The sequence below is a fragment of the Pan troglodytes genome, chromosome 1, assembly GCF_028858775.2.
Source record: "Pan troglodytes isolate AG18354 chromosome 1, NHGRI_mPanTro3-v2.0_pri, whole genome shotgun sequence".
Classification (NCBI taxonomy): Eukaryota; Metazoa; Chordata; class Mammalia; order Primates; family Hominidae; genus Pan; species Pan troglodytes.
Genome location: NC_072398.2, coordinates 46,793,125 through 46,812,908, shown reverse-complemented (window position 1 = coordinate 46,812,908; position 19,784 = coordinate 46,793,125). Strand labels below are relative to the sequence as shown.

General features: G+C 47.3%; 1 protein-coding gene across 11 annotated transcripts in view; it reads left to right on the top strand.

The window, feature by feature from the left end:
• LGR6 (leucine rich repeat containing G protein-coupled receptor 6) overlaps nt 1–19,784 on the top strand; it is a 127,629-nt gene that overhangs the window by 92,645 nt on the left and 15,200 nt on the right. For 6 of the 11 annotated variants that reach the window (XM_016935790.4, XM_063793651.1, XM_063793660.1 and 3 more), the window contains 4 exons: nt 12,814–12,882; nt 16,143–16,214; nt 16,458–16,529; nt 18,574–18,642. In XM_016935790.4, the coding sequence (XP_016791279.3) occupies nt 12,814–12,882; nt 16,143–16,214; nt 16,458–16,529; nt 18,574–18,642 (282 nt within the window). Of the gene's footprint in view, nt 1–12,813; nt 12,883–13,851; nt 13,993–16,142; nt 16,215–16,457; nt 16,530–18,573; nt 18,643–19,784 lie in introns of all 11 variants that reach the window. The other 5 variants (XM_054657666.2, XM_063793641.1, XM_054657670.2 and 2 more) reach the window with 1 other exon arrangement.

Genomic DNA, 19,784 nt, shown 5'->3' with positions numbered 1-19,784 from the left:
GAAATGTGTGCCTGGAGGCCATGACGAGCTAGTCTAGCCTGACAGCTAATGATCTTTGAAAATCTTCACAAGAAAAAAAAAGGTCGAGCAAACACAATTGCATCCTAAAGGGCTCACCCTCATGCTCTAGATCTGGGAACTTGATGGCTGAATCTCAGCTAGAACCCAGGAGGGGACAGGGCCCAGGATGGACCCGGGGACAATAGTGTCTCACCTCTCTTGGGCCTGGGTGATGCTCCTTGGGCCTTGTTATAACCTCATTAAACAAATCAGGCCCAACTGGAGCCTTGTGCTGGCTGGACACTTCCCTTTGGAGGAGAGCCTGGGGCCATAGTGAGAACAGAAATCTTCTGGCCCCAGCTCTCTCTCTAAATCAGGACCAGCATTCAACAGGGGCCTGGGACAGGAAGAGGGCAAAGAAGAAATGTATTGAATTCTGCCTTATAATACAAAATTGTACCTTCCACATCAAATCTCCTCTGGTGATGGATGCTCTGGTGATCTGTTTCCACAGAACATTTTTACTTCAACAGCAACTGTAGCTAGAAAATGTTCCTCTCTGTGTGTGTCTTTGAAACCACTAATGCCAACAGGAAACTGGCTCTGACTTGGTTCTGAGAGTATCTGGCCACCCCTTACTCCTGGCCCTGATGTCAGCCTTTGGCCAGGGACAGGAAACCAGGTGGACTTCCACCGAGGTCCTCCCAGGGCTCAGGGTTCTTCCCAGGGTGGAATGAGGATTCATCTTGACTTAGCAGACTTAGATTCAAATCCTGGCTTTGCCACCAGCATGTGACAGGTGCAAGTCACCTGACTTCTCAAGAGCCTCGATTTCCACAAATAGAAAATGGGGATAATAGTTTTCAATTGAGAAGATTGTTGGCAAGGATCGCATTAAATGAGATGACTTCACGTGGTGCCTGGAACATTATAGGTGCTTGATTTATGTTGGCTTCCTTTCCTGTCCTCCCATTTAATGTTGGATGGAATGTGTCCTAAGGTGGCCGGGAGGATGTTACCCAGAAGTGTCATTTCACAGTGGTCCATGCTGTGTCTCATCTCCTCTGTAGGATGGATGGGAATTTCCAGGCAGTCAAGGCATGACTACTGTGTTAATTTCCTGTGGCTGCCATAACAAATTATCACAAATTTAGTGGCTTAAAAAAACAGCAACTTATTCTCTCACAGTTCTAGAGGTCAGAAGTCCAAAATCAAGGTGTTAGCAGGGATGGTGCCTTCTGGAGGGTTTGAGGCGGAATCTATTCCATGCCTCTCACCTCACTTCTGGTGTCTGGTGGCAATCCTTGACTTGTAGATCCATCACTCCAATCTCTTACTCTATCTTCAGGTTGCCTTTTTTGTTTTCTTCTGTGTGTCTCCTCTGTGTGTCTCCTCTTCTTGTAAGAACATTTGCCATTGGATTTGGGGCCCACCCTGTTAACCAAGGATGATCTCATCTTGAGATTTTTAATTCCTTCTGCAGAGGCCCTCTTTCCAAATAAGCTCACATTCACAGGTACCAGGTTTGGACATATCTTTTGGGGGCTACATATAATTCAACCCACTCTACAGCTATCCTGGCGGGCTCCATGACAGAGCCCTCTGGGGACAGGCTAATAGGTTGGGGCAGGGGTCCAGATGAATCTCGCAAATTTGCCTTCATATCTCAAGGTAAGAGCTGATCATCCCACTAGTCACTGGGCAAATAATTCCCTGCAGTTAAGAGAATTAGAAATATTTTTTTTCTGAAAGGCTGTCTTGTCTCATATCTTATTTATCCCCCAATCACTTGTTGAGAAAGACAAGGCAGGAATTGTGTATCCTCATGTTACACATGGGGAAACTGAGACAGAAGGTGGATGACTTGCCCAAGGACACCCAGCTAATTAAGAGCCAGGATTTTAACTTGGGTTTCTCTGCCTTTGGCCCAGCGTCAGCCCATCAGACCACACTGCCTCTTGAGGCTAAGAATCAAGGAACTCTCTTTCCTCGCCAGTTCTTAATCATCTTACATTTGTGGGTTTATTAGCTGCAAATTTGTAGGGTTTTGTGGCTAATAGAGGAATTTATTGTTCCATATAAAACTTTTTTTTTCTGGCTTCCCCCGCAGAACCACTAATCACTTTAAACAGGCAGAAAATTGAGCTGCCCAATGAGTTTATGTTGCGTTCTGTGACCGTGACGAGTTATTAATAGTTCTTCCCAGCACAACATTCCTTTTCCCATTGCCCTGGTGTGGGGGGTAGCCAAGGTCACTGCTCCTGTCATTGCTGCCTCTCCCTCCCCTGCTGGCAATGGGGACAAAACTTCCGCTGTGAACTCTACCCCCTCTGCCGACTGCTCAGGCACCCCAGCCAGCTGGTCTGGAATGGAGAGGAAGAGAGGTTAAGGGGGGTGGGAAGCTTGGCCCACAGGTTCCGTAGTAGATGTAATGGAGAGGAAACAAAGTTCAGGTCTGGCCCTCCCATATCTGTAGGAAGGAGGAGCTGGTAAGAATTAAAGATTACCACTCTCTTTTCTTCTGTTTCTTTATATTCACTCATTCCATAAATATTTATTAAGTTTTTAGTATATGCCAGGCCACCATTATAGGCACTGGTAAAACATTTATGAACAACAAAGTGTAGTCCCTGCTATCACAGAGACTAAAGGGTTCTAGATCAGAAGTCTTGAGTTCTTTTAAACTTAACATGAATGCACTGTTACCAGCATTTCTGACTTCATCACCCTAACCCCTTAACCTTGGCATGTCCCAAGGCTCAAGTTCTCCCAAGGCTCAAGTTCTGTTTACGCTTCTCTCCCTCCATGTTCTCATCTGGTCTTGTATGTTTGCTGATTACTCCAGCCCAGACCTATCTCCTGAACTCCAGACTTAAATATTCAAAGGCCTTCTTAACATGCTCACTGGATATCTAACAAATATCCAGACTTCCAGACTAAACCCCGGAGTCTTTCCCTGAACCCATCCCACCAGAAGTCTTCCCCAGCTCAGTGATGGCAGCTTTACTCCTGCTGTTACTCAGGCCCAAACCTTGGAGTCATCCAAAACAACTCTCTTTCTCTCACATCCCACATCCAAGCTGTCAGCAAACTCCATGGGCCCCGTCTTCCAACTATATTAAGAATCTGACCACTTCTCACCTCTTCCACTGCTACCACGATGCTCCAAGCCGCCATCCTTCTCTCACCTGGGTTATTGCAGTGGCCTTCTATCTGGTCACTCTGCTTTCATTCTTGTCATCCTACAATCTGTTTTCAACACAACAACCAGAGTGACTATTTTAATATACAAATCAGGTCATGTTACTTTTCTGTTCCAAACCCTCCAGTGATTCCTCATCATACTCCAGAAAAAAAAAAAGCCAACATTCTGTACTGGTCTACAAGGCCTCAGATGCTGTGACCCCTTGCTGCCTCTCTGGTGTCACCCCCTCCTCAATCTAGTCCAGGCACGATGGCCTCCTTGAATATACTACTTTTGTTCCTGCATCAAGCCTTTTCCATTTGTCTGGAATGTTCTTTCCACCATTATCCACATGGTTTACTTCCTCACCTCCTCCAGGACTTTGCTCAAATGTCACCTTTTAAGTATCCTCCCTGGTCACCACTTTGCAACCTCCATTCCCAGCACTCTCCATTTTCTACTTAATTTTTTTCCATAGCACACACCGCAATCTGATATCCTAATAATGTATTTACTCACTTAATTGCCTGCCTCCTACCGCTCCATGAGTTTTGTTCACTTTTGTCTTTGCAGCACTTGACCCAGTGCCAGGCACAGGGAAGGTACTCAATAAATGTTTGGTGAACAAATATTTCAACAAATAGATTTATGGCTCCTGGCAAATCTTTATCCTCTCTGGGCTTCAGTTTCCCCATCTGTACTGGGAGGCATTGGACCGTCTAACATCTAAGGTTGTTCCCAGCTGCAGTCACATCTATACTCCAAGATATGCAGTCTCTAGCCCAGACCTCTCCTCTGCGCCCTAGATGTAAGTATCCTCTAGTCAGTCCTCTCACAGCCCAGGAGCTGGCACAGGTGTCCCATGCTGTCTTGGAGAAATGGCCTGGATATGGACTGAACCCACGAGGATGGTCCCTTGGCCCTCCCTTTGGTCCAGATCACCTTCCCATAAGCCAGTTGTTCAGAACTGCAAGACCCCAGCTTTTGACCAACAGGTCCAAGTCTCTGGGAAAGATTATCGGGCCACATTCTGCTGTGGTCAGGAACACCTCAGAGCCTTCAGGTCGCCTGCATTAACGGGCCCCAAACATCCAGGTGAGAGGGATGTTGCCTACAGAGGTCTGATTGCATCCAGAGGTCTGATGGATCCTGTTCTGGGTGCCATATCTTAAGCGTGGCAAAGGCTCTCCTGGGGAGGGTGGTGAGAATATGAAGTGTCACAAAATGTGATTCAAAGAACTGAAGACAAGCCTTGGATACAGTACAATGATCATCTTTGGAAGGCAGATTACATTTTATGCTCTTCCAGCTGACAGGATGAGGGCCAAGCAGGGAAGTGAAGATGGGCACTCCAGCTGACAGTAAGGAAGGATTACTTAATCTGCAGAGTGGCCCAACAGTGACAGCACCAGACACCCAGCATGTCAGTGAGTGCCTTGCCCTTTAGATAGTTCTAGTACAAACTGGATCCCCAATTGGGCCGGAATCTCAGAGATGATTCCTCTTTGGGGGCAGGTTGGACTATTACTTTTTACCACCCTTCTAATTCTAGGTTTCTGTGGTTCCAGGTGCTTCATTAGGGCAGGGCAACAAGTAATCTCAATCTCAGAGATCAGTCATTTTCATTAAAATCAGCACTGCTATTGCTTCAGGTAGATTCTGAATTTTCTCTCTGGCAAGAAAGAGAACGTAGGTGGAAGGAGGGAGGTTGTATCTGTGTCTCTCAATGGAAGCTAATGACAGCTTTACTCATTGCTGCATTTATTAATGGGTGGCCTTTTATGTAGATTGTTTAGAAGGTAAAACAATACTATTAGTTTTAAAGTTTTGGTTGGTTCCTGGCTCACCCAGTCATCTGCCCCAAGCACGTGGAGTCATATTTAGGACAGAGGCTCTGTCTGCAGTATGAGAAAAGCAATTAAGACATGTATTCATTGTGCTAGCTTGCCTTTGTTCCAGGCCTTTGGGAGATAAAAGGCAATTCAGAGTTTACAATCTATCCAAAATTTCTGTGTTTTGCATTTCACACTGGGGAGCTAGGCTCACCCATATTCCCTCATGTGCCCTTATCTGTGATCCAGTAATAAACACAAATGTTAGCCTTGAGAATAAAAATGTAAGTGGAAACCCAATTAATGATATTCATCTTTCTTAATTGCTATGAAAAGGGGATGGGCCAACTTGCATGCTGACTTTTGTAGTATCTAAAGAATGAAAGTGTCTGTTCTAGTAGCTTATGTCTAGTAAAAGGAAGAGGTCAAAGGAATTGGCATTATTTGAACATCTACTCTGTGCTAGTCTCTGGACCAGGTGAACAGAGCAATCGTATGCAATGGGTATGTCCCATTTACAGGTGAAGAAATGAGCTAAGAAAATTAAGAGATTTGTTCAAGATGATCCTGTTGGTGCACAGAAGGCAAGAACTCTCTCTAACACAGATAACATACAAAAAGACATCTAACTTCCAAATCATAATTATTTGGCTTTGACATGCTTATAAGCATCAAAAGAAACTCCTGCAGAAGCCCAGTCCTCCACGTCCATTTATCCTCTCTCCCTAAAATTTTTTTGTTAGCCCTGCTATTTAGAGCCTAGCCAGGATCCAACTCTGTGTAGAATATAGGAAAGTGTTTTAAACCAGGAGCCAAGAGGCCTGAGTTTGAGTCCTGGCTCTGGGACTTGCAGCAATTTACCTCCTCTCTCCAAGCTCATTTCCTCATCAATAAAAAAAAGGGGGGCCGGGCGCAGTGGCTCACGCCTGTAATCCCAGCACTTTGGGAGGCTGAGGTGGGCAGATCACCTGAGGTCAGGAGTTCAAGACCAGCGTGACCAACATGGAGAAACCCCATCTCTACTAAAAATACAAGGGTGTGGTGGTGCATGCCTGTAATCCCAGCTGCTTGGGAGGCTGAGGCAGGAGAATCACTTGAACCCAGGAGGTGGAGGTTGTAGTGAGCTGAGATCACGCCATTGCTCTCCAGCCTGGGCAACAGGAGCAAAACTCTGTCTCAAAAAAATAAAAATAAAAAGCAAAAGAAGGGACTGGACAGGATGACTGTAAAATCCTGCCAGCTCTGTTGTCTGAATCTACAGCTGAATCTACAGGGAGGCTCCTCAGAGATCTCTGAAGTTGGCCATTTCTGCACAGCCTGATGGAAAAGAGAAAATTAGGCATGTGAGTCCTTGAACAGCTTAGGGCTGGGGTTGCCTTCTCAGCTACTTTTACCGATTGCATGGATTTGCCATTTGTTTTGATTAGATTTGGCTAGAAACAGTTGAGCAGATGAAGGGGTGTCTTAGCTATGGACAGCTGCAGCTTCCAGACTGAGCTCTGGCTGGAGTTGGAAGTGGTTTCTCTTTAACTTCAGTCCTTCCCCCTCTGCTTCTAGCTCCCGGGAGCAGGAGACAGAACAATGAACTCTTCCTGGGCTTCTGGCTGATTGTGGGCTGTTAAAGATAATAGTCTATTAAGCCATGGATGAGTTTTCCTGCTGAAGTTTAGGGCATCATAAGCCATCCTGCAATGAAAGATACACACTGAGCCTGGTCTGCATGTTAGAGTCTAATCCCAAAGGCCAAGACACTGCCATGAAGCAGCCAGCTACCAAGGCCAAAGGAGCCCCCATCTTGAGACCCTGCACAGTGGACTCAAATGATCATCTACAACAATGAACATTCACATGTGTGGCCTTGTGCCTGGGCTGTGGGAGATCCAAAAGTGAACCCATATGCTTCCCAACCTCAGCAAGCTTCCTGTCTCATTGGGGAGACAATATGCATGCAGAAAACCCAACTCTGGACTCAGATTGCCTGGACTTCAATCCCCGCCCTTCTAATACTAGCTGTGGAACTGTGGTCAAGTGATTATCTCCCTCTGTGCCTCAGTTTCTCATCTCCAAAATGGAGGCCATTATGGTACCTACCTCAAAGGGTTGGCATGGCAATTAAATGAATTAATATATGCAAATCACTAGAACCATGACTATTACATAGTAATTACGATTATCCTCTATCATTAACATTGTAATGCTATGCATGCAGAGGACGAAAATCCCAGAAAAGTTCCGAGAGAGTGAGTGAATCATTCTGACTACAGGGATTGGGTTGGATTGAGGGAGAAAGGTATAGTTGAACCGGACTTCAAAGGATGACTAGGATTTTAACAGCTGAGGATGTGGGGAAAGGGTATTTCAGGCTGAGGGCATGAGGGGCGCAAGTAGCTACACAAGGGTGTGAAAATGGCACAACCCATTAAGGGCTGAAATGGCAGATGAAACTGAGGGATTAGTTAAGGGCATTGGAGCCCATTAAGGGATTTGGATTTTGTCTGTAAGCCCTTGTTCTGGAAGCCTTTCCAGATTTTTCAACAGGAGAGTGACAGACTCAGTTTTGCATTTTAAAAAGATCTTTCCGGCAGATGTGTAGTAGCTAAGAGTGTGGGCTTCAGACTCACACTGCCAGGGTTCAAATCCTGGCTGTGACACCGAATTAGTTCAGGTAGGCTAAATGGCTGTGACATATAGACTGAAACATGTATAATGGCACAAACACAATAGAAGTTTATTTCTGGATCATGTAACAGTCTAAGGAGAGTGTGTCTTCTTGGCAGGTGGCCTCATCCATGTGATGACTCAGGGATCTGGCTTCTTGGGAGCTTGCCACCTCCAGGGCCTCATTGTTTTTGGCCTGTAGCTGGTGGAAGGGTAGAGAGACCAGTGAGGAGACAAGTTGTCTATTTTATAAATCCTGGACTAGATATAGTATGCACCACTTCTGACACAACTACTGTGAAGGAGGCTGAGAAGTCCACTCTTGCTCCATTCCTGGCATTCTTCCTATTATGATAAGCTAGCACTGCCCAGTAGAACTTTCTGGGTTGACGGAAATGTTCTGCATCTGTTCTTATATGATAGTTGCTTGCCACATGTTGCTACTGAGCACTTGAAGTGTGGCTAGTGAAACTGAGAGCCAAATCTTACATTTTATTTATTTGTAGTTAATTTAAATAGCCACACATGCCTAGTGGCTATTGTATTGGTCAGTGCAGCTATGGAGAAAAAAGAGAGTAGATTTTTACTTACAGACAGTAGACTCTGCCACAGCCAGGTATCAGTTGTGTGATATGAGTGACTAATTTAATCTCTCTGTGCCTCGCTTTCCTCAACTGTCAAATGGGTATAATAGTAGTAACTGCCTCTTGAGGCTGTTGGGAGGATTAAGAGATTATTCAGTCAAAACACTTAGTGGCTGGCACACAGACAGTGCTCAACCAATGTTATCATATGGATGACTTGGAGGCAGGGACAGCAGATAAGAAGTGTATAGCAGTCCAGAGGAGAGAGCCCTCTAGAATTACCTCCAAGTATTGCCCTTTGCTCCAACCAAGCGATATTGCTTGCTCTTTTCCAAACACGACTCCACAGCACTCACTTCCTCTAAGTCATGCTCTCTCTTCTTGATCCATTCATCCCTTCATATTGAAATCTTGCTGTTCTATGACACATGTCACATTTCCATGAAGCCCTCATGGTCTTTCCAGCTCTGTGTGATCACTGCAGTCTGTGAAGGTCCTGATGCTTCGTGTGCTCTCCACAGTCATGTCAAAGATGCTCTTTCATTATCTTGTGCATTTGTCTAGATAGGAGTGGGTTTTTTTTTTAAACCCATCTCGCTACCTTCCACTTTACCCAGCAGAATTCTTTGTGTATTGCAAGGAGGCAACAAATGTTCATTGCACTGAGTTGAATCCATCAGGAGCGGAGAGAGTTGCAAAGACATGTTCCCTGGACAATTAGAGCCACAGATTACATCTACATGGTACTATATGAAGCAGGACTTTGGCAATTTCCCAGGTCATAAAATCTGTGTAGACGTCCAAATGGGAAAACTCCGGCCACCTCATTGGCATGGAGTTTGCAGCATTCTCTTTGACTTTTGCACAGTTTTTATTCTTTCACATTTCTCGACAAAAATAGACTTGTAGTTCACATGCCTTTTACCATATGTCTTTTGCTACTGTCTGTTAGGCCACTCCTGCAAAATTCCTGACCAGAAACTGCCAAGGAGGGCTGGAACTACTCAATGGATTGCCTGGACATGGGTCCAGTGAACTGTATAAGGACTCAATGATAGCAAAGTCACATGAAACCATCCCATGGTCTCTGTGGCCCCAGGCAAGCCACTCAGGACTATCTTGTGCCTTTTGCAACATCAACCTCAAAATCTTAAGGACGTTCCCCCAAATACTGTAGATTCTCTTAAGAGTCCATTAGTGTTTTCATTAATCAATTTATTTAGACGTCTTCATTGCTTCATCTATCAAGTATTTGTTGAGCTCCTGCTATGCGCCAGGATTGTTCTGGTGTTTAGAATATGAAACAATGTTTCTATTTTCAAGAAGCTTTCATTCTAATTGGGTGAAAAGAAAATAAACAAATTTATGTCAGGTGACTAAGTTCTGTGAAGAAAGAACGGAAGCTGTCTCATTCTATATTGCTACATAACAAATCACCCCAAAATTTAGTGGCTTAAAATATCACTTTATTATTCTTCATGAATTATGGCTTTGCTGGCTCATCAGGTTGGTTCTTCTGCTGGAGCCATCCCCTGGGCTCATTCATGAGGTTGTAGTCATCTGGACGCTCAACTAGGTCTAGGAGGTCTAGGGAGGCCACTCATATGTCTGGGGCCTTGGTATTGGTTGTCGGCTGGTCTTCTGTATCCACATGGCCCTCATCATTCAAGAGTCTAGTCTGGAATTTCTTACATAGTGGTGGGAGCATTCCAAGAAAGCAAAGGCAGAGGCTGTGAGGCCTCATGTGATTAGGGACCAAGTCACACTATATCACTTCCATTTCATTCTGCTGGACCATGCCAGTCACAAGGCCATCCCAGCCCAAGGTAGATGTCACATCTTGAAAGGAGAAGCTGCAAAGGATTTGTGATCACTTTTAATCTACCACACTGGATAAGGGAATAGCAAATGAGAGGATATGCTATTTTAGATAGAGTAGTCAGAGAAGGGCTCTCTGATGAGGTATAATTTGGGCAGAGACCTGAATGAAGTGAGTAAACCATAGAAGTATTTGGGGAAGAGCATGCTAGGCCTATGGAATAGCAAGCAAAGTCTCTGAAGCCAGATCCATGCAATACTTTGTGTTTGAGATAATAATGCAATATTAAGACTTTTCAGCTGGGCACGGTGGCTCATGCCTGTAATCCCAGCACTTTGGGTGGCCGAGGTGGGCAGATCACCTGAGGTCAGGAGTTTGAGACCAGCCTGAGCAACATGGTGAAACCCCATCTCTACTAAAAATACAAAAATTAGTCCAGTGTGGTGGCACATGCCTGTAATCCCAGCTACTCAGGAGGCTGAGGCAGGAGAATCGCTCGAACCTGGGAGGCAGAGGTTGCAGTGAGCCGAGATCACGCCACTGCACTCCAGCCCAGGCGACAGAGCAAGACTCCATCTCAAAAAAAAAAAAAAAAAAGACTTTTCAATAAAGATACTTCCATGTCATTTATGGGAAATCTAGTTCTCTTGCAACAATGGAGAATTCCTGATTGAGCTGAGCCAAGATGAAGGGGAACACCTGCTTTTGGAACCTGAGATATGAGAATGAATCATGTATACAATTTAAGACCAAAAAGAGAGGCCATTGCTTTCATCCCTGCTGCCATCCTCAATTCTCCCAGTCTGGTTTTCTAGGCATTTTCTGTAGCCCCTGGTAGAACTCCAGGAACTCCACAGTTTGAAAATTCCTCCCTGTTTCCAACTCCAATACCTCTGGTTTTAGTCAAAGTGCTTAGCACACATCCTGGCCTCCGCCTGACCACATCCTTCACATAGCCTGTGGGAGCCTCTCTGTGAGCAAATCAACAAGGTTTGACGCATGAGAGGCAAAGGTATCTGACTCACTAGAGAACGGAGCAGAGAGAAGCAAAGCAGAAGGGATTTTCTACTGTAATTACCCAAGATCACCAGGGCAGTCTGAGGGTAATTGGGTAATTAGTGTGTGTGTGTGTGTGTGTGTGTGTGACAATTATCCGGCTCACTGGCTGCCAGACGCTTGTCACTGCCCCTCTGGCCCTTGGGCTGGGTTCCTGGCTCTACCTGTGGACTATTAAGTGTAATGACCCTGCCACGCAGAGGAGCCTGTCATTATCTCCATGTTAACATGGTATTTATCCACAAAACCCTGCCAAGTCACTCTGTAATTAAAGGGCCTCCATGTGGTCCCCCTGCCCTGGCTTGGATGGACAACCATGAAGGTTGTCAGGGCAGGGGTGGCTTTAAAAGGCTGAGAAGGTGGGCTGGGGTCATCCTGGGAGGCTAGGGAGGGATGCTGTAACTAAGTCTTCCCCCAACCTATTGCCAAACCCCAGGACCCCAGAAACAGGATCCAAGAGGCATTAAGACACCCCCAAATCAGTCACATTTCCACATGGGGCTAAGTCGTTGACTACTGAGTAAAATGAAAGCCAACTTTAAAATTTTGGAAGCTCTTCGATGATAGGCGATCTCATTACGTAACAGGGAGTACAACTTTCTAGAAGTACCCTGTAGTTCTTACTCTCTACTTCCCAGTCACTCTGTACTATCTCCCTCAAAACTCCAATGCTCACCTCTTTCCCCGGGGCTCCCCTGCCTTTGGGGCTCTTTTCTATTTGTCACAGGCAATTCTAAATCTTTTCTGATGAAAATAAAAGTTGCCCTCGGCCTCTTCCATTTCTCTTGCTTCTCTTGCCCTGTCATCTCCACAAAAGGCACGGACACAGAAGTTTCCTTAAAAGAGTTGATGGAGTGAAGCTGTGGTCACTTATGGGTCAATATTTTGCCCCTGGTGCCTAAGCAGTGCTGTTCTGAGCATCCTTATGCTTATCCTTACACATTCCTAGACTTGGAGTGCCTGGGTATGAATCTTTTAATTTGAAAAGATGTTATCAAATAGTTTCTAAAGGGCTGTACACATTTAAATTCCCACTAATAATTTATCAGGATGCTTGTTTTCCCACATTCTTGCCAACTTGGGTTGCTACCCCTTTTAAAAATTACCTTTATAATTTTCTGATTATACATGTGATATATGCTCATTGCAAAAAAAAAATTGGAAAGTACAGAAAAGTGTAAGAGAAAATAGCTGTTGTGCCTTCACCCAAAGAGAAGAAACACTCCCCATTTTTATAGAGGATAACAGCAAGACCACAGATGGAGACCACAGTGGTCACCTGAGGAACCTTCTGGAATCCCTAGTGCTGGTTATAAGATGTTAACGATCACCCACTTCCCCCCTTCCTCCACTCCTCTGATGTCTCCAAAGGCTTGAGATGCTTTCTTCAGTTGGCAGGGTCTATTCTGAGGGAGATGGTTCCAGGTATCTGCACCCCTGAAGTATGTCTCCCCCCTCAGAACAGTTCTGCAGCCAGGAAGATTCCACGCCTGAGGATTTGTGGAATAGGATTGGAGCACGAACATTCCAAAAATGTGTTTCCAGACATTGGCCGCTGGATCCAACAGATTGGAAAACCCATCTCCCTGGCTAAGCCCAGAGCCAAGTTTCCATTTCTCAGGGACCCTGACATGCCCCATTAAGCCTTTGCTCTAATGACTGCTCTGCTTTCTGTTCCAGAGACCTGAATTATAACGAGCTGCAGGAGTTCCCTGTGGCCATCCGGACCCTGGGCAGACTGCAGGAACTGTAAGCGCCTCTTTTGGTTTCTGTGGGTGTCCTTCTGTCCCAAGGGCAGGGGCCGAAGCCAGCCTGAGCTGCCTCATGCTCTTACCTCCTCACCTCCCATGGTCCTTATAAAAGATGTAGCTGTCCCCCACCCTCCCGCCCCGGCTCCCCAAGCCCCAGTGCAGCTCTAAGTAGTCCCAGGCCTCATTAGCTTGGTGTCAGGCACTTCCTGGGGTTGTGTCAATAGCAGAAATGGCCCTGGGGCCTTCCAGCCTGGGAAAACCCATGGCACAAGCCACCTACTATTAGCCTGGGCCTGGCACTGCCATTGCCTTGGTTGGGATGTGTCCAGAGAAGAATGAGGAAAGGAACTGAGAACTGGTTTACAGGATCACTCCTCAGCACCTTGTCCCCAGGGGTACTGAGAAGTTGTCTCTGGTTCCCCAAAGCCACCATTTATTATTTTATTTCAGCATTCGCTGAGCACCCAATGTACCCTGCACTGTGTTTAGTGATAAACACAAACAAAGGGTCAGATTGACATGGCCCTCCCCAAGCATCCTTCAGCCTCATTGAAGACACAAAGTAACATAGGTAAAACAGGGAGCAGGACAAAATGGTATATAACTTCAACCATAACTTGCAGAGTATTAGCTAAAACAGCGGTGGGAGTCCAGAGTAACGTGGAAAGATCATTGTGGACTAATCCTGAGATGATCCTTAAAGGATGACCGGGATTGAGGCGACAGTGATGGGGAAGGGGAGAGGCATTTCAGAGGAAGAAATTGTAGGTAAAGACCCAGGTAGGAAGTTGAGCTGGCAGAGGGATGAGCACAGGTGGGAAGCAGCTTTACTGGAGGGAAGCTCTCAGGAAACAATAAGAGCTCTATCGTACAGCTAGAGTGGGACCAGATTAAGAGTCCTGGAGACTCATAAACAGAGCCCCAAACTTTCAGGCAGCTTAGTATCTATTTTTTTTTTTTTTTTGAGACGGAGTCTCGCTCTGTCGCCATGCTGGAGTGCAGTGGCACGATCTCGGCTCACTGCAACCTCCGCCTCACAGGTTCAAGCAATTCTCCTGCCTCAGCCTCCCGAGTTGCTGGGACTACAGGCACGCACCACCATGCCCAGGTAATTTTTGTATTCTTAGTAGAGACGGGGTTTCACCATGTTGGCCAGGATGGTCTCTATCTCTTGACTTCGTGATCTGCCTGCCTTGGCCTCCCAAAGTGCTGGGATTACAGGTGTGAGCCACTGCGCCCGGCCAGCTTAGTATCTTTATAGCTCAAACCACCCCCACCACCTGAGACCTATAGTACTAGCCCCATGCCACCTCCCTTGCCTCATCCAGAAGTTTGAAGGTGTGAATGCCAGATGTAGGCAGCACATAGGGGACAACTGGACCACCTAGAGGAAATAGTCTGGCCGGGTGTGGTGGTTCATGCCTATAATCCCAGCACTTTGGGAGGCCGAGGTGGGCAGATCACTTGAGGTCAGAAGTTCGAGTCCAACCTGGACAACATGGTGAAACCCCATCTCTACTAAAAACACAAAAACCAGCCCAGCGTAGTTGTGCACACCTGTAGTCCTAGCTACTTGGGAAGCTGAGGCATGAGAATTACTTGTACCCAGGTGGCAGAGATTGCAATGAGCGGAGATTGTACCACTGTACTCCAGCCTGGGTGACAAAGTGAGACTCTGTCTCAAAAAAAAAAAAAAAGTCTGAGTGAGAAACTATTGAAATTTCTCCATTGCCAGAGTCACCAAGGTCTAACTTTTTTCCTTTGATCTGGGGCATGAGAGAAGCATGAGATTTGATCGATCAAGAGGGCATGGAGGGAGCAGGATGTGCAAAAGCATTGAGCCGGGAAATAATAAAACATTAGGGAAGAGCGAGGAGACCTAAGTTAGCAGGGACAAAAATATGTGGGAGGGGGTGTACCTGTCTATCTCCATCTCTCTCTCTCATCTATTGAGAGAAAGCTGCTTGAGGACAGGGTCCCTGTCTTAGAAACTTCTAAATCCCTCAGAGCTTGGCCCAACATTAGACACAAAGATGGTGTTTAAGAAAAACATAATGAGCAGATGAGAGGAATAAATTAATGAACAAACAGGCCTGGGTGGGTGGCACTGGCTGGAGGTGTCTGAGCGTGAAGCTGTGAGTGAGACAGCATGAAGGTGGAAGTCACGATGGGGACGGCAGGAGGAAGACAGAGGTGAGCAGAGTCCAGGGGGACAGAGAAGCCAGAAACTTCCAAAGAAAAAGAGAGGGAAGGAAAGGGGCCTGCTCCGCACAGGTTATGTACTTTTCAGTCCAACATGTTATTTATTTTGAAATGTTTTTCCCAACTAACCAAACACATAATTCTGGCTTCCAGACTCCCAGACTCTCAGCTGGGTGCCTCAGTCCTCATTTTCCCATAGTGCCATCCACAGTCATTCAGCGGCCCATTCCGCACCTTATCCCCCTGGCTGCGTGCTGTTGACACTTCTATGTTTCTTTATTTTAGGGCCTTGAGGCCAAGCCAGCCTCCATTTGAGGAACATCCCTCACTTGGGATCCCCTGGAAGCTGTGTCTTTTCTGTATCTTCCTTTTCCTCTCACACACCCTTGGCTTCCTCTGTGGGGACCCACCACGGCTCTCACAACAAGTGACTAAGGAGAGGATTCCCTTCCTGGGGTCTGAACTCAGCCTCTTGCTCTTGAGTTGCTCCCATAGGCTTCCTGAGGCCTGCAGCCATGTCTCCACCCCTCACTCTTTTTACACTTGTTAGGGAAAAGAGGGTGTGTAATTGAACAGGAAGAAAAATCAGCTGGGTGCGGTGGCTCACACCTGTAATCCCAACACTTTGGGAGGCTGAGACAGGAGGATCACTTTAGCCCAGGAGTTCTAGACTAGCCTGGGCAACAAAGTGAGATCTTGTCTCTACAAAAAAATTAAAAAATTAGCCAGGTGCAGTGGCACATGCCTGTAGTCCCAGCTATGTAGGAGGCTGAGGCAGGAGAATCGCTTGAGCCCAGGAAGTCGAGGCTGCACTGCGGTGAGCCAAGATCGCATCATTGCACTCCAGCCTGGGTAACAGAGACCCTGTCTCAAAAAAAAAAAAAAGAAAGAAAAATCACAGGCAGTATTTGAATCTGAACCTGGAATCTCCAGGCCAATGCCTCTTTTGTCTTATGGACTGTCTAGCTTGCTGTCCAAAAGCCCTGTGGAATTCCATGCCTCTCCCTCTCTATACCTTTCTCCAAATCCTCACTGGTTCCTGGTGTTGTCTTCCAGGGGGTTCCATAACAACAACATCAAGGCCATCCCAGAAAAGGCCTTCATGGGGAACCCTCTGCTACAGACGATGTGAGTACTACTTTCTCTGGTCTCTTAATGCCGAACAGTGTTTCGGGGAGGAGGACAGAGGATGGGAAGGCAGGAGGGACTTCCCTAGGAAGCACCAGGGAGGCAGAAGTATGGGAGGGGTTGCCTTTCCCTGCATGTTCTTTCCTGGGTCTACATTGATAGGAGAAGAAAGCAGAGATTGGCCTTAATCCCAGCAGAAAGGCCTGAAAAACCCAATTAGGTGTTTGGACCTTCTTCTTCCAGACACTTTTATGATAACCCAATCCAGTTTGTGGGAAGATCGGCATTCCAGTACCTGCCTAAACTCCACACACTGTAAGTTGTCTCCTGAAGGCTGCTGCAGCCTGAACTTCCCCCTTTCCTCACTCCTTCTTGCTCTCTCCTGCCTATCACCTGCGGATCTCTCCCTTGCAAGGCACAAGTCCACTGCAAAGCGTGGTCTTCAAGGCTGCAGGCCTCTGCTTTGCTCAGACCCGTTCCCACCTCTTTCTAAATTTAATAGCCTCCCTCCACCTCCCTGAACTGTGGCTTCTTCCCAGGTCTCAAAGGGACAAGGAAGGTCCATCTCCATAGTCAAGGACTTTCATCTGGCCTCTTGGGTTTTATCCTGTTCATGGTAGCTTTTCCAGAAATAATTGGGAGTTTTGAATATGGTGTGTTCTCAAGGCTGGTTCTCCTGTGGCCTTGGAGCCCAGATCCCTGGGCACTTTGCTGTGCCATCGTTATCACCCTTGGCCTGAAGGTGCTCTCTATTTCCCCTCTCTCATTCTCTAATTTCCAGCCCAAGTCCCACTTCTTCAAAAAGCTTCCATGGGGCCAGGCACAGAGGCTTGCTCCTGTAATCCCAGCACTTTGGGAGGCTGAGGCGGGTGGATCACTTGAGGTCAGGAGTTCGAGACCAGCCTGGCCAACATGGTAAAACCCCATCTCTACTAAAAATACAAAAAAAGTAGCCGGGCGTGGTGGTGGGCACCTGTAATCCCAGCTACTCAGGAGACTGAGGCAGAGGACTCGCTTGAACCCAGGAGGCGGAGGTTGCAGTGAGCTGAGATCGCGCCATTGCACTCCAGCCTGGGCAACAAGAATGAAACTCCGTCTCAAAATAAAAATACAAAAATTAGCCGGACGTGGTGGTGCATGCCTGTAGTCCCAGCTAAGCTATTTGGGAGACTGAGGCAGGAGAATTGCTTGAACCTGGGAGGCTGAGGTTGCAGTGAGCCAAGACTCAGTCTCAGAAAAGAAAAAGCTTCCTTGGATTGCTGTCAGCCTACTGTGGCGTCACAGTAACATAGCCGACATCTCCAAAGCACATACTTAACTTTCATGTTCGTTACGGCATTTCATCTTCATCGTAACCCTGTGAGGTAGGTGTTATTCGTCCGATTTACAGGTGGAACATGAGGTACTCAGGCCCTGCTTGGGCATGAACCCAGAACCCTTTAATTTCAGATTCTGGGCTCATTTCTGGACCCCACGCTGCCTCCTCGGGGCTTTTCACAACACTCAATTTTCTGCGCTGCTGTTGCATGCGGGCCCCATGTGGGTCCGTGTCCTCAATAAGATAGGAGATGGTGGGAAGGAGGAAAACCACCAGTCTAAAGCAGTTTAAGAGAACTGATAGTTCTCTTTTTTCTTTTTTTTTTTTTAGACAGGACCTCACTCTGTTGTGCAGGCTGGAGTGCAATGGCACAGTCTCAGCTCACTGCAACCTCTGCCTCCCGGGTTCAAGCGATTCTCCTGCCTCAGCCTCCCAAGTAGCTGGGATTACAGGCGCCCGCCATCACGCCCGACTGCTTTTTGTATTTTTAGTAGAGATGGGGTTTCACCATGTTGGCCAGGCTGGTCTGGAACTCCTGACCTCAGGTGATCCGCCCGCCTCGGCCTCCCAAAGTGCTGGGATTACAGGTGTGAGCCACCACACCCGGCTGAGAACTGATAGTTCTAATAAAGTTCCAGCAGATGACAATTTAGGGGTGACCCTATCTCAGGTTCTAATAAGCAAAACCCAGCAGCCAAGGGCTTCTCCAGAAGCACCCAAGCTGTTGTCTATTAACCAGAGGCCATTCCCATGTTGCTTGCATATGGGGTTTTTGCAAGCTGAAGCGTGAATGCTGAGGTTACCCAGCTCTGTCTGGGCGAGGAAGTGCTGAGCAAACTTAAGCAAATGGCTGGTTGGACCCTGCTAAGCATGGCTCAGCCTCCACGAGGGCCTGCGTGGCTGACTTGAGGAAGATTGCAGGGAAGCATGACATTGCCCCCAAAGGAGGAGTCCCGGAGGGGAGACAAAATGGAGAATTGAGAGTCTTGATGTTGAGATGCTCTGACCCCACCCCTCAGAGCTCATTGTCTCTATTTCCAGATCTCTGAATGGTGCCACGGACATCCAGGAGTTTCCAGATCTCAAAGGCACCACCAGCCTGGAGATCCTGTGAGTGGCTTCTCTCTCCCTACCTTATCTATCACCCCAGCTTCATTCCCAAGAGCTCTTCCACTCCCTGCCCCTGGAAGGCTGTCTAGGTTCCTTGCTTCCCTTTTATCCAGCCTGTCTCTACTACTGGCTCCATCCCCTTCCTCCTGATGTGGCACTGCCCACAGGCAAGGTCAGCAGGTGGCAGATGGGATGGCAGTGAGGAGGCTGGTCTTTCTCTCTTTACCATGCTTGGAGTTTTCAGGTATTAATTTAGAGCTCCTAACCCCAAGCCACAGGTACACTGAGGGTTGAAGTGATGGAGAGGAGGGTTGTGAAAACCCATCTTTGCCTTTCTGAAGCTTGATTCCAACAAAGACGTTCTTGTATTTTCTATTATTATCTCCTGTGGCATAGAGGGCAGGAGTGTCGACGCATAGTAGGCCCTCAATACATTTAAATGAATGAAATGAAACAATTGAGCAAACACCCAGAATGAGTGTCAGGAAGTCGGCTGCCCTGCCCCACACCACAAAGTTCATTCATGGCACCACTGGGACTGGGGCTCTCCTCTGTGCCTCCATTGTCTCCCCGCTAGATTCACTGGCATGTGGAAAATTTTCCATGAGGGAAGTAGTCATTCCCCAAAGATGACCTTGGCCTTGGGTCCTTCCTGGGACACCCTGCCCGAAGCCAAGCCTGCTCTCCAACCTGCCCCCACAGCCCTCTCCAGCCCAGCTCCTGGTTCTTCCCTTCTATCCCATCTCTTCTCCCTCCTCCGAGGCACAGGGACCAAACTCTGTGCCTGTGTCCCATGGTCCCACTACGGTGTTTTTCTGTCTACACTTGCCCATGGACATCCCCTCCTCTAAGGTCCCTACAGCAGAGAAGATTTGTGTCCCTGTCCTACAGGCCCAGTGCTGCTTGAGACCATTATGAGACATGGGGTGGGGATGGGATGGGGATGGCTGGAGCAGAGCCCTGGGCTGTGGCCCTCTCTCTCCACTCCCCTCCCCCAGCTCCTCTAGGCCCAAGGGAGCTTGGTGCTCAGATGCCAGTGTCTGCTCGTTTCTGTCCCCACAGCCCCACCCCCTGCCCTGTCTCTCCCTCCATTTCTCTCTTTTGTTAGCTCCGTCATCCCACGACAGTATCAGGTCCAGAGC